This window comes from Maniola hyperantus, chromosome 4 (genome assembly GCF_902806685.2).
Source record: "Maniola hyperantus chromosome 4, iAphHyp1.2, whole genome shotgun sequence".
Lineage (NCBI taxonomy): Eukaryota > Metazoa > Arthropoda > Insecta > Lepidoptera > Nymphalidae > Maniola > Maniola hyperantus.
Genome location: NC_048539.1, coordinates 10456813 through 10477234, shown reverse-complemented (window position 1 = coordinate 10477234; position 20422 = coordinate 10456813). Strand labels below are relative to the sequence as shown.

The 20422-nt window shown below is 35.7% G+C and overlaps 1 protein-coding gene across 10 annotated transcripts in view; it reads right to left on the bottom strand.

Annotated features, from left to right (window-relative positions):
• Positions 1-20422, bottom strand: part of LOC117997230 (protein sickie-like) — a 304036-nt gene that overhangs the window by 157040 nt on the left and 126574 nt on the right. For all 10 annotated transcript variants that reach the window (XM_069509867.1, XM_069509857.1, XM_069509858.1 and 7 more), the window contains one exon: positions 19476-19658. In XM_069509867.1, the coding sequence (XP_069365968.1) occupies positions 19476-19658 (183 nt within the window). The remainder of the gene's footprint in view (positions 1-19475; positions 19659-20422) is intronic.

Below are 20422 nucleotides of genomic sequence, written 5' to 3'. Positions count from 1 at the left end.
GTTGATATTTTAACTAGTTATGAATAGTATTTTATGAGGTTAAGACTTAGTTAAAGTTTGCGTTTCTAATCACTAATTAGTCAAAAATCTATGGTCATTTTCAAAACCAAATGTTTTCTTTGTTATAAAGTTTGCACTGGTAAATAAATAGATGAGGAAAAATTAATCCAATTTTCGATAAATCCATCAAACCTAATTTGATCGACGCGACGTCGTGATGTTTTATTTATATGACAATAATATAAACCACTACCCGTATTATAAATGCAAAAGTGTGTTTGTTTTTGAATGTGTGTTGGTTTGCCCTTCTATCAGGCCGCAACGGAACGAGGGATCAATGTATGCATGGATATAGTCAAAGACCTGTAGAGTGACATAGTCTACTTTTTATCCCGGAAATTTAAATAGTTCCCACGGGATTTTTTAAAAACCTAAATCCATGCGGTCGAATAATCGCGTGCAATAGCTTTTTTTAAAGTAGTTTTAAAATGTATTACCTTTTGTTTTAGTACTGTTATAATATGGCATCAATGTAATTCTTTGGTAACAATCCCTTATCGTATATAGGCAATCTAGTGGAAACACTAGCATTAAGCTGCTTTTTATGATTATATCGGTAAAATAATTTGAAGAAAAGGAAAATTAACTATCCACTATCCAGTAAACTAGAGCGGATGTCAGTGTGTTTACGACTTGAATTCGCTATGTAGGATATTGTCTCTGAGGACGTGACAATTGTACCGGCGACGTACCGCCAACGCGTGATCTCATAAGATCATCTCATCTGATGCCTTGCACTGTGATAGCATTGCAAAAATGTCTATAAATAAAACAACTTTAATTTTTTTATTAGGGTTCCGTACTTCAAAAGGAAAAAGGAACACTTTAAATAGGATCACTTTGTCGTCTGTCTGTCTGTATGTCTATCTGTATGTCTGTACGTCTGTCTGTCTGTCTGACATAGTAAAGAAAAACATTGTGAGAAAACCTTCATACCTGAAGGCTGAATATTCTCCATAATGTCTCAAAGGTGTGTTGGTCTGCCAATCCGCAATTGGCCAGCATAGAAGGCTATGGCCAAACCTATTCATTCTGAGAGGAGGCCCATATTGCTCAGTAGGGGTTGATGATGATGATGACGAAAGTCTTTCTTACGCCAAGCAACAACATGCGACAATGCGACATGCTGCAAATGGAATATCGTTGAGGGAAGCACGTCCAATTGACGCGAAAACGTGCTGCTATTTAACAATAAGTAAATATTATCACTAACGTTTGAACTATTACAAAACTATCACACAATCACGTTGGAGTTTTTCATCACTGTTCAAGTGATAATAACAAAATGAATCTTGTATTCTTAAAGATCTATTGGATGTTAGATGTTTTTAGATAAACATAATGTTGAAATCTTACTGTAATTATTAATAACTAATAATATTTTTATCATATTTATGTATACTAGGACTAGCTTATTCCCGAAACTACGGCCGTGTGGACTACACAAATTTCAAACCCCTATCTTACCCCCTTAGGGGTGGAATTTTCAAAAATCCTTTCTTGGCGGATGTCTACGTCATAATTGCTATCTATCTGCCAAATTTCAGCCCGATCCGTCCAGTAGTTTGAGCTGTGCGTTGATAGTTCAATCAGTCAGTCAGTCAGTTAGCTTTTACTTTTAAATACATATAAGATGTAACCGCGACTTCATCCGCGTGGATTATGAAATTCACGTGGGCACTGTTTGATTTTTCTAGGTTTTTAATTATACGTACATATTGATCAAAAAATCATGTCAACTCTGTTGCGATGTGATTGAAGGACAACCCAATAAACAAACACACTTTCACATTTATAATAATAAGTAGCGATTTATGAATTATTATGAATGTCAAAAATATATTGCTTGTTATTCTTTCCCACTAACATAGTCGTGGGACTCAGCTAGTTTGCTATAAAATTAAATTGCAAGATGCAGTGTACTAAAGAAAGACGTAACCATAATTGGCGCGAAGTACCCACCAGCTACGTGCCTGTTGCGCAGTAATTGATTTGGCTATCAACACAATAATTGGAGTGTTCGATAAACGCATAACGGAAGATAATTGCTTATGATTACAAACAGTAACAAGACCACACATATTTTGGAATGTAATCCTTACATAAAGTTCTCAGCTCGGTATACTTAACCCTAATAGGTATTAACCTAAACTGAATTCATAGTATCACTGTTTCTTCCATATCTCTCAAAATAACCAACCTCATTACAAGCTAGGCCCTTGACTGCGATCTCACCTGATGGTAAGAGGTGATACAGTTTAAGATGGAAGCAGGCTAACTTGGAAGGGGTATGGAAGTTTTATTGAACCCATACGCCCATATCCCTCTTAACGGTTTCTACACAGCATCGTACCGGAACACAAAATCGCTTGGCGGCACGGCTTTGCTGGTAGGGTGGTAATTAGTCACGATCGAAGCCCCCCACCAGATCAAACCAGAGACAATTTAGAAATTATGAATTCCCAAAATGCCCCCGCCGGGAATCGAACCCTAGGCCTCCCACTTATAAGACCAAAGCGCTCAATACTACAGAGGTCATCAAAACGAAACGATTCTCCGAAAGTATATTCTCCTAGTATATTCTCCAAGGTACAGAACGATGTGTAGGCACAGAACTTCCTACTTTGCTTTATAGAACTCAATCAGTTCAACCCTGGAAGCCCACCACGTATAAATTCCCCGAACAATTGAGTGCCAATTTTTCTGTGCCTACACATCGCTCTTTACCCTGTATTTCGGAGAATCGTTTCTTATAGGCCAGAGTAATTGCATTGTACAAAAACAAGTTACTGACAATGAAATCCTATGAGCAATCCGTTGAGTAAGATGATTTTAGGTTATGAATCATAATTCGAAACAATTGTCTCTTATAATATTAATATAGCCATGAAGACTTAACTGAACTTATTTAAGTAAACAGTTAGAGGAAACTATTAGTAATATAATAAGTAATAACTAATAATAGACGATTTACTTACAAAGTAAATGTTAGCAAAAATCTTTACGAATACAGCAGGAAAATTTCCCGTAAATAATATAAATGTAATACAGATATGTAGGTAGGTAATATAGCGGGATATTGATGTTAGTCCTTGACCTAAGATAGTTAAACAAACAGCAGTCACTAAAACGGTATACCTACAAGTTGATGTCATACATAATATGTTAGGGGGCTAGTGAAGTCAGCCTCCGATTCTAGGGGTTCGGGTAGCTCGATGCCGGGCACGCCGAGCACATCTAGGCTCTAACTTTTCGTAGTTATACATCTGTGCATTTTAAGCGATTTAAATCACTTACTTGAACAGTTAAGAAAAACGTCGTAAAGAAACCTGCATTCCTGAGAGACCTCCATAGTTCTCAAAGGCGTGTGAAATGTCGTAATTTGCACTTGACCAATTAATGTCTAAACCTTTCTATCCTGAGAGAGGAAACCCGTGCTCCCAGCGAAGTGTTGAGAATTGAGATGATGACATATATCTAATTGAGCAAAAATATCCTGGAACACCTACCTACCTATAACTACCGCATACATCTGATTATCACTTAATATTAAGGGCGGTTACGCACTCATCCAATCCGAATTCGTGAAAATACGTTCCGAAGTAGCTAAACTGTTTGTATGATAGCTTACGCACTAGATTCGGTTTCCGTCATCCGATTTCTCTCCGTCATCTGTGAGAATTTCTTTCGATTATGCCTCGGATTCAAATCGGACGTATAACGTGGATAATATGTCAAAGATGTCCACTGAATAGCTTGGATTTGGATCAGAGATCGGATCAGTGTGTAAGTAATATCAGAGTTTGGCCTGAGATTTTTATATCCGTATTTCATGGACTCGGATCGGATGAGTGCGTAACCACTCTAATTCATCTCGTCCGTCATCTCAAGCGATGACAAACAATATCTTATAACGATGAAATCACTTATTTACATAATTAACGGCGATCGTCGCGTCGAGCGGTTGACCCCTTTACAGTCTAGGCGAGTAGGCTAGCATCAGGCTAGCACAAAAAACATTAAACGAACATATTAATCAGTGTGTCCCAGATAGGGACTGGTTTTGGCGATTATGAATATGGATACACATTACACGTGTTGTGTTTAACTAAAGCGTAGTAAGTCTAAATAAGCCATTGTCAAAGGCATGTAAAAGTTTTACTATTATCTTCACTAACTGTTTAGTATGGCAAAATGATGCACCGAACACTGTTTTTGTAATAAGCCAACTTATATTTTATCATGAAGCATATCAAGATGCGATTCTAATATACCTCACGAGTTACAATAGTTTTAAGATAATAATAATCACAGAAGAAAAGAAGACTTTGGGATTCATTAACCGACTTCCTTCATGCAGCGTTTCTGATTCCTTGCATATGCCTTGATCATCTCTTTACCTTTATTTTATTCTATCATAATTGTTACCTTACATTATTTTTCAGATAATGTACCTATTATTTGATTAATAGAGAGAGAGCCAGCGCGTGCCAGACCTCCCTTATTTTATAAAAGTTGAGAGTTTCTCTGCATATGGTCCCCAACACTGGGAGGAACGTTTGTTTGGATGTTTGGACACTTAGGTGTCATGAGAACCCCCGCCAAACACACTTTTTTAACGTTAATAATTTATTAAACTTTAAAGGTGTCTTGCAGGGGGTTGCCACAATACTAAGTGTCTGGCAATGCATAATGTAATTTCTAATACTATTCTGACGAAAATATAAAAAAATGACTTTATACTTTGACGTAAGGTTTTTTACACCTTTATTACATGTCACTCACAAAGCCAGCATGATTCAAACAAACATCCGAACAAACGTTCTCCCATTTTTTGGGACAATATGCAGAGAAACTTTCAGCTTTTATAAAATAAGGAAGGTCTGGCACGCGCTGACTCTTAGGCCATAACTCCAAATTGACATTTCTAACGTTGCATCATTATTTTAAAGTTGGGGCACTTTTCAGAAATGATATAATATGTGCAGTATATGTATATTAAATGTAGGTACGTTATTGTAAGCTCCCTGGCATTAAATATGTTACTCCTTAAGCATGGACGACAGTTCAAGGCAAAGTCGTGCGAGTGGCGCCTGCGCTGATGTCTTTTCACACGACACACTACTTATCTTTTATAGGTACCTACTTTATAATATTATTTGAATTCCTCAAGGAAATTTGAAATTAAGTAAAATGCTGGTCTTATATTTATTTGATTTATAGTAATTTCATCAGTGATTATGTAAAAATAGTTCTCTAATAGTTTTATCCACTATACACATTACGTGACTTTTTTGATAGGATTTATTAAAAACGTAAATTTTATAAGAAACTTCAAGCACCACAGCGCGGTTTACATTCTCAAACTTTTTAATAATACTTGTGCTGAGTTAGATTTTTTTTATTTGTACATTCAATATTATCAATTTCATAAACTGCATTCAATTCTATACTAGGTACTGATAAATAATTATTTTTGCCCTTCTAAGAAAAACAAACTGTACTAATATTTCTCAAAATTTAAATCACACAGTAAGTTCTTTAAATTTGCCGAAATGATATTGCAATAAAGCATGAAAACATGTCATTAAAGAGTGTCACAAGTTGACTTCTGAGAAATCACGTGCGGGCCCGTCGGCAATCAGAAGCCGCCCAGGCGACCACCCATCGGACAAGTGTGAAAAGTCACTTAGCACAACAGAATCAAACCGTATCATTTTTACAGCTGCATTCACGCAGGGATGCCCCGTGCCATGTTTATATTACCAAACACAAACAACAATAATTATTAACTGCGAAATTATAGGTAGATAGTTAGATACTTATTTTATTTTGTTATGCATGGTAAGCTCTCGACTACATCGAATTAAGAAAGCTTGGCACTTTAATCAATAGAATTTTAGACCTTAAACAAGGTACCTAGACCTGTATTTTAGAGGTTACAATAGCCAATAGTCCGATATTTAATGATAATATAATATGACAACACAGATTAAGACGAGTGACGCTAATTTAAGATCGTTTTCGGTTTTAAAGTTTGAAACCTACTAGACAGGTTTAATTAAGAAGTGTAAAAACCAAAAGAAAATTTTGTATACCTACCTAGTTTACTCACCTATCTACTTAAGGAATTTAAAGAAAATACTATAGTAGATACCTATCCAGTAATCTTATGTAGGTATATTCCTCGCGATGACAGCCTAGTGATTAAAGACTAGCATTTCAGAGTTGATTTATGTGCGTTTTGAATTTTGAGCCATCGAATATCACTTGCTTTAACAACAAAAGAATACATTGTGTCGAAACCCGCATGCTTGAGTTCTCCAGAATACTTTGAAAGGTAGGTATGTAAAGTTCACCAATGCGCAGTCCGCACTTGGCCAGTGGGTGGACTCTGGCCTTCTCATTCTGAGAGGAGACCAGTGCTCAGTGGGCTGGTGATGGATTGTGGTGATGATGATGAAAGCTGTATTATTTATCAACTTTTCAGCAAACTGGCAACCCTACCGGCGATTCACGACTTATCGCTGTTGCATGGCAAATCGGTCTCCGATACTATATTCACATGAGTAGATAGTGCTACATTTGTATGCTCTCTGCATCGTCTTAATATTGAAAATACAGAATCGAAGTGCGTGTAAATTAGACGACCGGTTTATGTATGTGAGTTAGCAAGAAATCGCGACTTAGAATTCTTGATATTCGCACATTTGCAACTATTGCCCATAACCTGCCAGTTCTGCCACACTTTTAAACTGATATTTTGATAAATCTAAATTTATAAAAAAAAGCTGACTGACTGATCTATCAACGCACAGCTCGAACTACTGGACGGATCTGGCTGAAATTTGGCGTGCAGATAGCTATTATGACGTATAGACATGCAAACTGTGGAACCAACTCCCATCGGCGGTGTTCCCACTAGATTATAACATGGGGTTATTCAAGGGGCGGACCAACAAATTCCTAAAAGGCCGGCAACGCATCGGCGGCTCCTCTGGTGCTGCAAATGTTCATGGGCGGCGGTAATCACTTAACATCAGGTGACCCGCCTGCTCGTTTGCTCGCTACATCTATTAAGAAAAAAAAGACATTCGCTTAGAAAGGATATTTGAGAATTCAACCCCTAAAAAGGAGAAATTTGAAATTTGAAATTTGATGAAATTTGTGGGATAAGCTAGTAAAAGCATAAATGCACTGCTAACCCTAGTTTTAATAGATCAAAGCATATTTTTCAATATGACCTGCCAGTAAACAGGTTAGGCTTAACTAACCAAGCTTCGAACTTTAACACTTACGTAATTAATACTTACCTACCTGTACAATGTACATGTCTACCTAGTAGGTAGGTAGGTTCGTAGGCTCGGTTAATAAAAAAAACCGATCAAGTGCGAGTCGGACTCGCACACGAAGGGTTCCGTACCATCGTACAAGATAGGTAAACACTTTTATGTACTGCAAATTAATGACGGACTGCGCCATCAACATGTGATTTAGTAAACTTAATTTTGTTTAAAATAAAATGTAACAAATTCATGTTTTTCAGATTTTTTCCTTTACTTGTGCTATAAGACCTACCTACCTGCCTTCACGATTCTAGATCTACGGGAAGTAGGTACCTACCCTATATTTTTTCTTTACAGGCCCGACGGACAGACGAACAGACAGTTTGACTCTGTGAGACAGTGTGACAACAAAGTGATCCTATAATGGATCCTTTTTCCTTTTAAGGCACGGAACCCTAAATACATTAATTGCTAAACTGATAAATAATAATTAACGTCCAAAGTGGGCCAAAATTTAATCGTGCATTTTATTGAATCGCAATTAATGTTTGACTTTTATGTGCTGGCAATAAAGTTGGAAGTTCATTATTGTCCAATGGAAACACAGTAAACTTAAAATTGCTACAGGATAGAATATTTTTTGAATATTTTATTTTGGTAGATAGGTGGGTAAGTAAAGGTAACAAATCCTTAAATATTATTTTTCCTGTTTTGTGGTTTGATTGATCACTATTCGTTATCGTTACAAAATAACTTTATTAATCCCTGTTATTTACCGATTTACGATGTTTTTTAGATAGAACCTACCGAAGGTTCTATCTACAAACTTATATTAATATAAGTTATACAACCCTAACAAAGTGTATTTATTATTTATTATTATCTATTATTAAAGTAACGTAAACACCAATCTCTAATCTCTATTGAAATCTAAAAAAGGATTGAAAGTGCGTGCGTATAAATCAAATATGGATGGTCACAACATTAACGGCACCTTCCAACCAATTCGGAACTAGATTGTTCTAACATCACATCGGCAATACAAACGAAATACTGACCTCTATCTCAGCTATTAATATCCTTTGAACCACTACACTCTTATCAGTTATCACTTACTGTCAATAATTTGATAGTAGAGCACTAATTAGTAACTGCAAATCAGTTTACACAAAAATCACTGTTTAAAAATCACGAGTTCACTTTCAACTGTCAACGATTTTAAAAATTCGAATTCGAATCAAGGTGAGTGCCGCGGCCGAAGTGAATGAAAAAACATCGATAAGTTAGTCTCGATACATTAATCGTTTATTCGAGCAACGCAACCGCTAGCGAGCGAGTCAAGCGCTCAAATGACTACGAGCTTGATTGTCGAAGGAATCATCAAAGAATCAAAGAGCGAATGAGGCTGTGGCCTGCGTATCAAGTAATCGACTAATTAGCACTTCGAAATGAAGAAATTTAAAGAGTTAAAAGCTGTTTTAACTTTATTATATAGCGGTTTAAATTATTTACCTCCAATAATGGCGTTGATCTTTATTTTCCGTTTAATTGCGAATTTGGCCAAAAATTAAATTTTAATAAGCATTAATTTTAAAAGCATTTATGTAGAGGTGTCGCACAATTTAATTTATATGTATTTTATTGGACATTTATATCTTTGAAAACATCGAGTCGTCGAGAGTCAAGTGCGGAGTGGCAGACTTCAAACATCACATCTGGAGAACTCTCAGGCATGCAGGTTTCCTTACGATGTGCTCGTTTACCGGTAAAGCAAATGATATTAACTTAATAGCTTTAACGCACGTAACTTCGAACAGTTAGTGGTACGGTACCAGAGTCCAGAATCGATCCCCAGACCAACCAAATAAGAGGCCGAAGTCTTAACCACTAGGCTATGACCTATGACCGCTCTTTCAAATCGAATTTTGTAATAATCATTTTACACTCCATACTATCGATACTTCCATCCATATTCCATACTAAGAATATTATAAATTCCAAAGTGTGTCTGTTTGTCTGTCAGCTAGCTTTTCACGGCCCAACAGTTATCCGATTCGGATGAAATTTGGTACAGAGTTAGCTTACATCCCAGGGACAGACATAGGCTACTTTATATCCCGGAAAATCAAAGAGTTCCCAAGGAATTCTTAAAGGCCCATCCGCTTAACCGATTTAAGTGTATGAAATTTGGTACAGAGGTAGCTTACGTCCCGGAAATTGACAAAGGCAACTTTTTATCCCGGAAAAGCAAAGAGTTCCCATGGGATTTTTAGAAAACCTAAATCCACGTGGATGATATCACGGCCATCATCTAGTTTATTATGATTATTATAGCCCTGAGATTTAAAGCCAAGGAGCTATACAAAGAGTGAGCTCATTTGTCATACAATTCAACGAAACGGATTACATTTAAGGCTCATAACCTCGTAACGGAACCTAAGACATAACAATGGCACAGTTGCAGTTTCCCCCAGATCAGATGAGATTATCGTGGATACTGCGCTTGAGTTGGTCACGAATAACGTTCCAGAGATAATAAAACCTTTGCCGTGTGATATCTTTTTCGTCTGATTACAATAATTGTTGAGAAACAGTATGACAACTCGTCTTAAAAGAAAATTTAAAATAGATTTTCGTAATTTAACGACAATAATCTGTAAGGCCAGCCTTAAGAGCTAGCGCGCACCACGGTAAATTTCCGTACGTTTTTTCCGCAAAATCTGTGAACTATAGAACTACATAGAAGCGCGCGCACTGCGGAATTAATTTCACACCGGATTTTCATACATTTTAAAACGCACCGTAACGCACTCTTACACGGGTAGTTCAAGCAGCCTAGCCAGTGATCAAAATACACGGACCGCTTGAGCAGTCATTGATCAATTGAAGCTGCCATTGATAACTGCTTCTGAGTGCTGACCATCCGGAGCAGTCGCAACTGCTCGAGCGGTTCCATGTTTGTATGCAAATAGAAGACTGTAATTCACTATGCAGTCACAGCTTGAAGCAATCTGCATCCTGACTGATTCAAGCTGCCTGTAAGGCCGGCTTAAAAAGGCACAAACGACAAAACATCTTAATTCGAATGTAGGTAAGACAGGAAAAGCCGAGCGCAAATGTACATAGCTATTTTCTATATTAAATTTTTAAAAAAAATATGTAGCACAACTGAACAAGAGAAATCAAGAAAAACGCCGCAGGCAAAAACTGATGTATCATAAGTAATTTGTATAGATACTGAGCGTGCTTAATGAGCCAGATAATTTAGCTAATAATAAAGTTTTTGTTAGTTTTATAGCACTTTATAGTATGAGCACATTATATCCGTTGGTGAAATTTCACGCTTAATTATCTTTTCTTTCATTTGCCATTTTTGGGGTTCCGTACCTCAAAAGGAAAAAGGAACTTATAGGATCACTTCGTTGTCTGTCTGTCGTGTCTGTTAAGAAACCTATAGGGTACTCCCGTTGCCCTAGAATAATGAAATTTAGCAGGTAGATGTTATAGCACACGTAAAAAAAAAAGTCTGAAAACCATGAATTTGTGGTTACATCACAAAAAAATTAAAATGTGTTCACGAACAAATAATTAGTACCTATTTTCAACTTTCAAAGTAATATTACTATAGCAAGTAGGATATCATATGAAAAAGCTTGACCATTCTAAACAGATTGTTATTTATTTTAATGCATAACAGTTTTTCATTTATCGTGCAGCAAAATGTCGAAAAAATGCGACTGTAGAACGGAATCCTCGGTGTGTGAGTCTGACTCGTACTTGGCCAATTTTATTAATGAAATAGATAGGTAATAAAGGGTTTTTTTCCATTAGGCAATATCCAAATCGCTTTGATCTATTTCCAAACGATTTCATTTTAACAAGTATGGTCGGAAAAAATTAATGAATGCAAATTAAATTTTAGACAGTGTGTAATCAATACCTATCCACTCATATACTATTCGTAAAATTCTCACAACTTTGAACAAAACAACACACAAAACAACACTGCTAACGAACTAAAAAAATAATTTAAGTATAGGCATGATGTTATATATCTTTTCTTAATTAATGTCATAAAATATAAAATTTATTAATAAAATTCTAATATTATGTATCGGTAATGACGACGCGATGGCGATTCTCATCCATTCAATATTGAGTTTGGTACTCCTATTATTATCTACTAGCTGATGCCCGCGACTTCGTTAGCGTTTAAGTTATTAAAAATCCCGTGGGAACTCTTTAATTTTCCGGGATAAAAAGCTGTCACTCTTCAGGTTTTTAACTATAGCCACGCAAAAAATGACATTGATCCGTTGCGACGTGATTGAAGAACAAACCAGCTAATCAATAAACCAACAAACAAACACACTTTCGTATTTATAATATGGGTAAGGCTATGGGTAGATAAATGTATTTCAGATCTTATCGTTGAATATACTTATATTAAAATAATTTAAATGATGAAATATAGACGACATAATAATTAGATAAGTTTTACAAATATTTTTTGTTTTTCTTAGTGTACAATAAATATTCTACACTTCTTTTATACAATGTTAAAATTAAACCAACCACTCAGTTTTCTTCAAGTATTTTTAATAAATCGTTCTAATCGAAAAAAAATCTAAATCAAATAAAGTTCTGCTTTTTACAGAAAATTAAAAGAATTATATTTTTAAATTCCACAACGAACTCTTTTCTCTTCAACAGCTTTAATTACAAGCTGAAGCTACCTATAGCTTTCTTCTTTTCAAAGCCTCGCAGGATCACAAGTAGTAATAAATCATTATATACTAGACAAGCAAACAATACGTTTGTTTGTCAGTCACCCGTCATCTCGATTAATGATGGATCGTGGATGTATGCAAAAAAGTTACAAACGCGCGCACAAACATTTTTTGTACCTAACTTTGGTGTTGAAAAGACTATTTAAATTGACGCTTTAGATTGATAAATTGATAAACTATGATGAACGGGTTAATAAAAACTACTGTTTACAAATTTTCTTCAATAGTATATTTGTTGGTTCTTAATTAGATTTATTTTTGTGTTTATTTTCTATCTGGGAAGCATCACCACTTATTTGGATTCCAGCATTTTGATCTGCCACTTAAAACTTATTTTATTGCACATTTGTTTATTTCAAGAGAAATATATTTTAATAAACACAGAGGAAAGGCAGTATTTTAAATTATTATTATTTTAAACTGTATTTTTATATATTTAAAGTTTTTATTTATTTGTCGGTACCTAGTTGACGATAACCTTACCATTTATATTTAAGTAATTTTAATAGCTCACAACATTTAGTTTTTAATTATGTACAATTTATTATTTAAGCTTATAACAATTAAATATTAAAATTACAAATCCTAAATTGTATTATTTTAATTTATATAAATTTATTATTTTAAACTGTTTTATTTAAGATTATTTAAAATGTAGTATTAAACTGTATTTTAAACTGTAAAGTGTAAAGCCAAAATACGCCACACATTAAGAATCTTCTTCATTTTTTTCGGCTTTCTACTAGCACTTAGCTTCACCTGCGTGAAATTCAGGTTTTGATCTTGGGTTTGATCAATTTTTTAGAAGTAGATATTAAGTCTAAATATAGTGTGCTTTCGAACTGTGAAAATTTCGTTTCAATCGGTCTTAACAGTTGGCGTGATGCACACACAATAAAGAAAAGGCAGGCTAATATTCATTTATAATTTTATAATAGTAGAATTAATATCAAAATTGTTTTGCCGACTATGTAAACAAACTGGGTTATATCGTTCAACACTCGGTTAAACAATGCCCAACTTCCGATCAACCCGTGTAAATATAATAGGCCTAACACCTAGCCATAAATAATACTGATTACTCACTATTTCAATTGGTCGTATTTCATCCACTTAACTATTTTATACTCTCGTACGAAGTAAAATATTTTCGTACAATTCGAAAGAGAAGTGTTAAAAATATCATAACAGCTTATTATTCGAGCATAATGTTGCTAATTCAGTTGTATACAAATCTTTAAAATTATATTAAATTGACCCGTCAATTTAGAAATAGGCATATCCTATAATGATTTTGCGGGAAAGAAATGGATCTTTGGTTGAGTCAATTTAGTTTAATTTTGAGATTTATGTAGGTAGGTACAATATAACACCACTGTATATCTATATCTAAGTAACATTTCCACAAAACTAGGAACTGCTAATTTGAGTCTATCTGATCTTCGTCTAGACAACTGAAATGAGAAAGTCGTGACTAGTGACTAGACTGTATAAGAAAACTATAAAACGTGCTAAAAGCCAATCCTACAACAACAATAACAAGTAAAAACTTTCGTTATATTATTATTCCCATACTAAGATAAATATTATATGAATTTCAATTTTGTAACTACTAGCTATGAAAATCTATTATTTTGTAGAGATAACAAAATATCCTTACAGACCAAAAGTTTCCTCTTGTTCCTTTTGTAGAAGCGTCAAGAAGTAACAAATAAGCAGACACACAGAAACTGTAATATCCGTATGGATTTATAAATTTTTACATAATATCAACAAGTTATCAGTGATGTAGACTTGCGGTATTTATTTTTATTATAATGTTAAAAGAAATTGTTATTTTTTTTGTAATGCATAATTTATGATTTTACTTTTCTGGGTGACTGTACAAAAGTGTTATACAATACATTAAAGTTCAGTGCCAGTTTAAACAACATGTCAACTTATCGGCTGTTTGCGTTAACTCTCGTTCTTGACGTCTTGTATAGCTACTTAACGTAGTAACATGTGTATAGTCAAATATGCCATGGGAACTACTGTGAAATGACTAAGTATTATAAGTACATTCACCTATAGGTACTTATGAGTGTGACTTACAAAACATATTTTGTTGCTAGTGTTCTGGAACCGATTTCTATTGAAATTACGAATAGGTCTTCTAGGCCCATGGAGTTTTTTTCGCATATTTCACAAACCAGTGAGATTTTTTATTAATGTTTTTCTCAACGTTTATCCCTTAAACTCTTATTCTTTTAGTATCACATCTCAATTCTCTATGAACGAAGTTCAGACTTTAACCTTTTGTAAAGTTTTAAATATTTAATTTTCTCGAAATAAGTAGGTACGGTACCTATCATTGAAATTGTAACATCCATTTTTAGAGACTTGGTTAGATACTTAGATTAGACTTCTTCTCAGTAGGTAGGGCATAACGAACCAGTTAAGATTCAGTGACGATTCAAAAGTACTTGTAAAATTTTATTTCATTAAAAAAATCGTTCTATTCTCTTTAATATAATATGCTATCGTGCTCATAGCTCTTGGTTAGTTAACTTAATCAAATATATACTCAATTCTAGATTGTGGCGGGGTAATGATCTTAGCTTCTCTACGCCGGTAGTTTGTCATCAATTCGAGAACTAATTAATCATTGTTCAGCTCTACGTTGAACATGGTTATATTGTGTATTCAGTATTGATGTAGGAGTTAAGTATATGTTAGACATGAATGATTGACTTTAGTATTGACTTTGTTAAGCAGCTTCACGGTCACTTTAATAAATGCTAAATTGACCTACCTAACAACGAAAACGAAAAGAGTTGAAAGTTGATTCAATATGTTTTGTGTGAAAACTTCCTTTTCATAAATGAGTTGATTCGCCCCGGCTTCGCACGGTCGATAAAAGACCACCTTTTTTAAGGCCACCCCCATGAAGCGGGACATTTTTTTCTATATTGTTGTGAAGTGAAAATTTTAACAAAATTTAGTAACTGCTACAAAAAACTATGGGCATTCAGACTGCCAAGCAAGGGTGTGCTACGCAGAACGCCTACAGTATTTTTATGTTAAGTTGCGTAGAAAATTGGTAGTGGTAGCTCTCAGACTACGTTCCGGGCACACTCCACTAAATAGCTTTAAATATTTAATGAAGAAGGTAGACTCAAAAAATTGTTCAACTTGTGGTTTAATAGAAGATACCCACCATCTATTGGTGGAGTGTGTGCGGAGTGAAGAAATGCGAGCCGCAATGATGACTCGGTTTTGCCTTAATTTATCGGATGTGGGTATTTTCCAAAGCGTTCTCGCCTTTTTCCACGGCCGCGAGAGCTCTTTTTAAATTTATTTTAGGGATAATAGAAACGTAAGAATATTATGTAAGTACTAAGTTAAATTAGAGAGAAGTGTGATTGGGGTACTATGGATCTGACATAGTCACGTGGTGATTGAAAGATCCCAAAAAATTTTGAATAAAAAAAAAAAAAAAAAAAAAAACTTCTAGTTCTAGGAGAGGTAGGGAAAGAGACGCATCGATAGAAAAAGTCGTGGCTTACAAACATCCACGAATGGACTGGTATAACAAATGTAGCACAATAGTAAAGGCATATTTATACAAGTAGTGTAGTAGTATATTATAGTATAGTTTTCCATTGGACGGAGGATAGGTCATGAATATACGGGAATGGACTGAGATAGCACAACTTTTCCGTTTGGCCAAGGATGGGATAGGATATGACGATAATGATGGTAAACTTACAATAGCGGATAGATAGATGCGAGAAAAACAAGAACTGAGGATATTCGTGAATACTTTTCCATTGCACGTTGTGCCTGTGTTTAAAACCGCAACTAAAAGCGCATGTCAAAAGACGTTAAACTGCAAAATGTCTTCAGAACAAAGTTCAACAAGTTTTTCATTAAGCAATGTCAGAAGCCACGAGGCACGAAGCACTCACTATGAAAGTGCGCAACATTTTTGTAATTCAATCTACCTGCGGTAAGAGGGCACGCACAATGCAACCACATCCGCAAAGGACGAGGACCCTTGGTACATTTGAATGGTTTTATAAAAGAGCTCTAAACTGCATGTGCGATGAAAACTTTTCCGCGCGATGTAAAAGACAGGTTGAAGATCAAAGATGAGTTTAACGTTGCCGCCGCCTTTACAAGTTCTTTTAAAACTTATTCAGCTCTTTTGAATACCGCGGAGAAAACTTTAAGTTTCATCATCATCATCATGATCAACCCATCGCCGGCTCACTACAGAGCACGGGTCTCCTCTCAGAGTGAGAAGGGTTTTGGCCATAGTCTACCACGCTGACCAAGTGCGGATTGGCAGACTTCACACACCTTTGAGAACATTATGGAGAGCTCTCAGGCATGCAGGTTTCTTAACTCTAAGTTTACTTAATTTATTTTATTTTACTTTTTAATTCTTTTCTTCTTCTCAATCGTTCACTCTTGACAGAGTGGTCGTGGCTATGAGTTTTTCACTGCTGCTCGTGCAATTTCTCTCCAGCGACTTCTGTTGGTGGCATGACGTACATACACGGAATTAACGGATCGGCGTTAATTTGCATGAATTAAAGACCTGGACACTGGAAAATCAAAAATATCTCAAAGGATTTTTAACTGGCCATCATGAAATTTTCTATAATAAATTTTTATAATTCTCTACTTATCAGGTGGCAATAAACAACGGAAAGTGCCTACTTTGTTTTAAAAAGTCGTGATCATAGAACTCCATTATCCACCTTAATACGTTTTACGTACCAATAAATCCAATCACCACTTTCTCAAATACAGACACATGCCGGAAGCACCTCTGTACACTATATGATTTGGGTTTGTGGGCTACCTATCCTATAAACGTATCCACACTGACACGGATATCAAAAACACATGCTTGTTTTTCAAACGATTTCAACCCTTATAGATATTTAATCAAGGCTGTATATGGCATGTGCTGCAGGGCTAGGACGTAAAATCTCCGTTGCCATATGTGCACCCACATAGGGCCCAGATATGTACCTGCCCAAATGATTTGTGAGCCGATAGCTATTTTGAGCTAACCAAATATTCCCGTGCCGCTTTCATTTTTGGCTGGATTCAATAATAAACAAAACCGGATATTCGGGAGTGTGGTGTTTGGACGTAGAATGATTTATTTTATTGGCTTCTTGAAATATTTCAAAAGTGGGCACAAAATATGATGCCTAGTTTTAATGAAAGATGAAACATCATCGTCATCATCAAACGATAGACGTCCACTACTTCCACATGCCACGGTGTTGCGCCGCCTGAATCCAGCGGGTCCCTGTGATTCGTCTGATGTCGTCCGTCCACCTAGTGGGGGATCTCCCAACGCTGCACCTTCCGGTGCAAGGTCGTCATTCCAGCACCTTGGGTTCCCAACGTGCTTGGGGAGTGGCAATGGGCAGAGCACATAGTTCGGAAAACAGATAGACGTTGGGAAACAATAAATAATATGACAAAATTAGTAGCAGAATTCTTACCCATACTTCCATACTAATTTATTCATACTTCCATACTAATATTATAAATACAAAAGAGTGTCTGTCTGCCTGTCTGTGTATCTGCAAGCTTTTCACGGCCCAACCATTTGACCGATTTTTACGAAGTCTGGTACAGAGATAGCTTCCATCTCCTATACGGATAGATGGGTATAGGTTACTCTTTATCCCGTAAAATCAAAGAATTCCCTTAGGATTATTAGATACTTAAATCCTCGCGGACGAAGTCGTTAGTCTCATCTAGTACCTACTTATTAAATAAGTAAAACTCTTTATTTCTAAAAAATATTGACATGCCTTCCTCACGATTTATTTGGACTACAGTGCAGAATCAAAGTTTCATTGATAAAATTCTATTGTATGTACTTACTTTGTATCTAACCACAATGTTAGTTTCTAATCGGTATGACACTTTACTTGTGGTTTAGGTGCGTAGTGCCTTTGTAGCATCAAGATTGAGGAGTTGCAATCCAGAGATCACATAATGTTGTATTGTCAATAGACACTTTCAAGTTAAATGGGTTCGTCATCAAGGCATTTATACAGTCATACCAGTCAGATTTGAAATTCACATCAGTGCATGTTAGAAACCCTCTCTTTCACTGTTTTGCAATTGCAAGTCGTTTAGATTGAAATTCAAACGTATCGCTGAATATACGAACTGAGCTCAAAGCAGGAAATTACGATAAGAAAGAGATTTTATGTAAAATTTTGCTTCTCTTACTGTACAGTCTATACACAAGTGTAAGGACCGGTATCCACCAGTGCGGAGATAAGCGGATATGTGTTTAGCAGACCAATCACATTATTGATAAATGACGCGAAAAAATTATCACCTCATTTAACAATAATCTGATTGGTGTATTAAACACATCTCCTCACATCCCCTCACATCTCCGCTCTGGAGGTTACCGGGACTTAAGTAGTTCAATCCATAGCTTGTAATAAATTATCGCTGATCCATAGGTACTAATATTATAAATCCGAAAGTGTGTCTGTCTGTTACAAGTCTTTTACGGCCCATCCGTTTAACCGATTTTAACTAAAGGCATAGAGATATGTTACTTTCTGACCCGGAAAATCAACAAAAACCCACGTGATTTAAAAAAATCTACATCCATACCGAAGAAGTTGCGGGTGTCATATATTTGGTACAGAGATAGCTCGCACTTCGGAGACGAACATAGGCTATACTTTTTAACCCGGAAAATCTAAGGCAAACCGAAACTTACGCGGTCGAAATCGCGGGCCCCTAAATATTTTTGCTATTTGAAGTCAGTTGTTCTCTGAAAAGGTGTCAAACACCCTTTTGATTCTGCTTTGTACTTTAATATATTTCACTCTATTAATAAATAGAAAATAATAAACAGATATGAAAAATATTGGAAAGCTATAGACAATGACGCTCAAGTCACGTAGAATATTGTATTTGATATTAGATGGATTAGTATGACCTATACAAGTAAAAGGCAAAATAATTTGCTCATCATGTTCGATTTCCCATACCATTTTATCATTTTTCCTATCGCATTTTATCGTTAATAACATAGAAAGTTAATTCGCAGACCTAAAGATAACCTATCGGATACACGGTTACTTACTTAGATTAGTTTGAAAGCATTGTTTTTTTTTACTTTACACATAATATATAACTACTTACTTTTTACTTGACGTTCTATAAAATGTAAAAGTTATTGTTTCACATAACTGCATTTCACAGGGTATGGGTTTTGTTTGTTATTTATATACAATCTCCTATAATAAATACCCCTTATGATTGTTTTAATTCTAGAACAGCACTTTAGACTCACCATTTGTTGTGGATTTCGTGGTTTTCGATGAGCTCGCGGAACCTTCTGCCCTGTGACACCCTCCAGCACATCGGCCAACAGCAGGCCATCAGCGCAATCCCTGGCTAGGCCTCCACCTGACGTGCCCGCCCGGCGACGCGAGCGCGCCCGCTCCAAGTAATGGTTGGCCCAGTCTGTATAGATCTGAAAGAAAAGAAAGACAACATTTTATTATTCATCTAAATCAAAATTTATTTACTTCATGTAGGATAACTAACGTATGTGACTCTACCACCGCCAGTTTGGAATGCAGAATTGAGAAAAGCTGGTAGGACACTCAGTAATTGCTCTTTTCAAATCATAAAAAGTTACAATATTTAGGTAACAATACATTATTCAACTACACTACCTTGTAGGCAACTGAAAACTTAGCCGGTTCCTTAGTGACAAAGTTGCGTGGCAACTTTGTCACTAAGGAATTCATATAAAATTGTGTAATAACTTCGACTTAATAAGCGAGTTTTTAGTTACCACAATATCTAAATACTATGTAATTATTTTATCATGTCTAAATAAAACTGTGCGTCGGATTATCTACTTGGTAGCAAGTGCAATACCTATTTGAGGAATTACGCTTGAATCGATACAGATGGGACTGGGTTTACACGGAAAACATTATCATTTTGATCCCGACAACAGTCTGACTAAGCTTGGGAAGTAGGTACTGAAAGTACTGCGCAAGATAAGTTGACGCACAAAGGGCGGTAGATAAGACGATGCTCGTAAGATGTGAAATTGCTACTTAAAGTTTAACGACAGGGTTCATGTAAATATCTGCACAACAATTTTATAGAAAGTGTATAAATCTGAGGTAATCTTGACCGCTTTAATCTCCATGTTCTATTGTTTGGGAAGTCTGAATCATGGATGAAAAATGAACTTTATTTTATGGTGCCGTTATCGCCAGC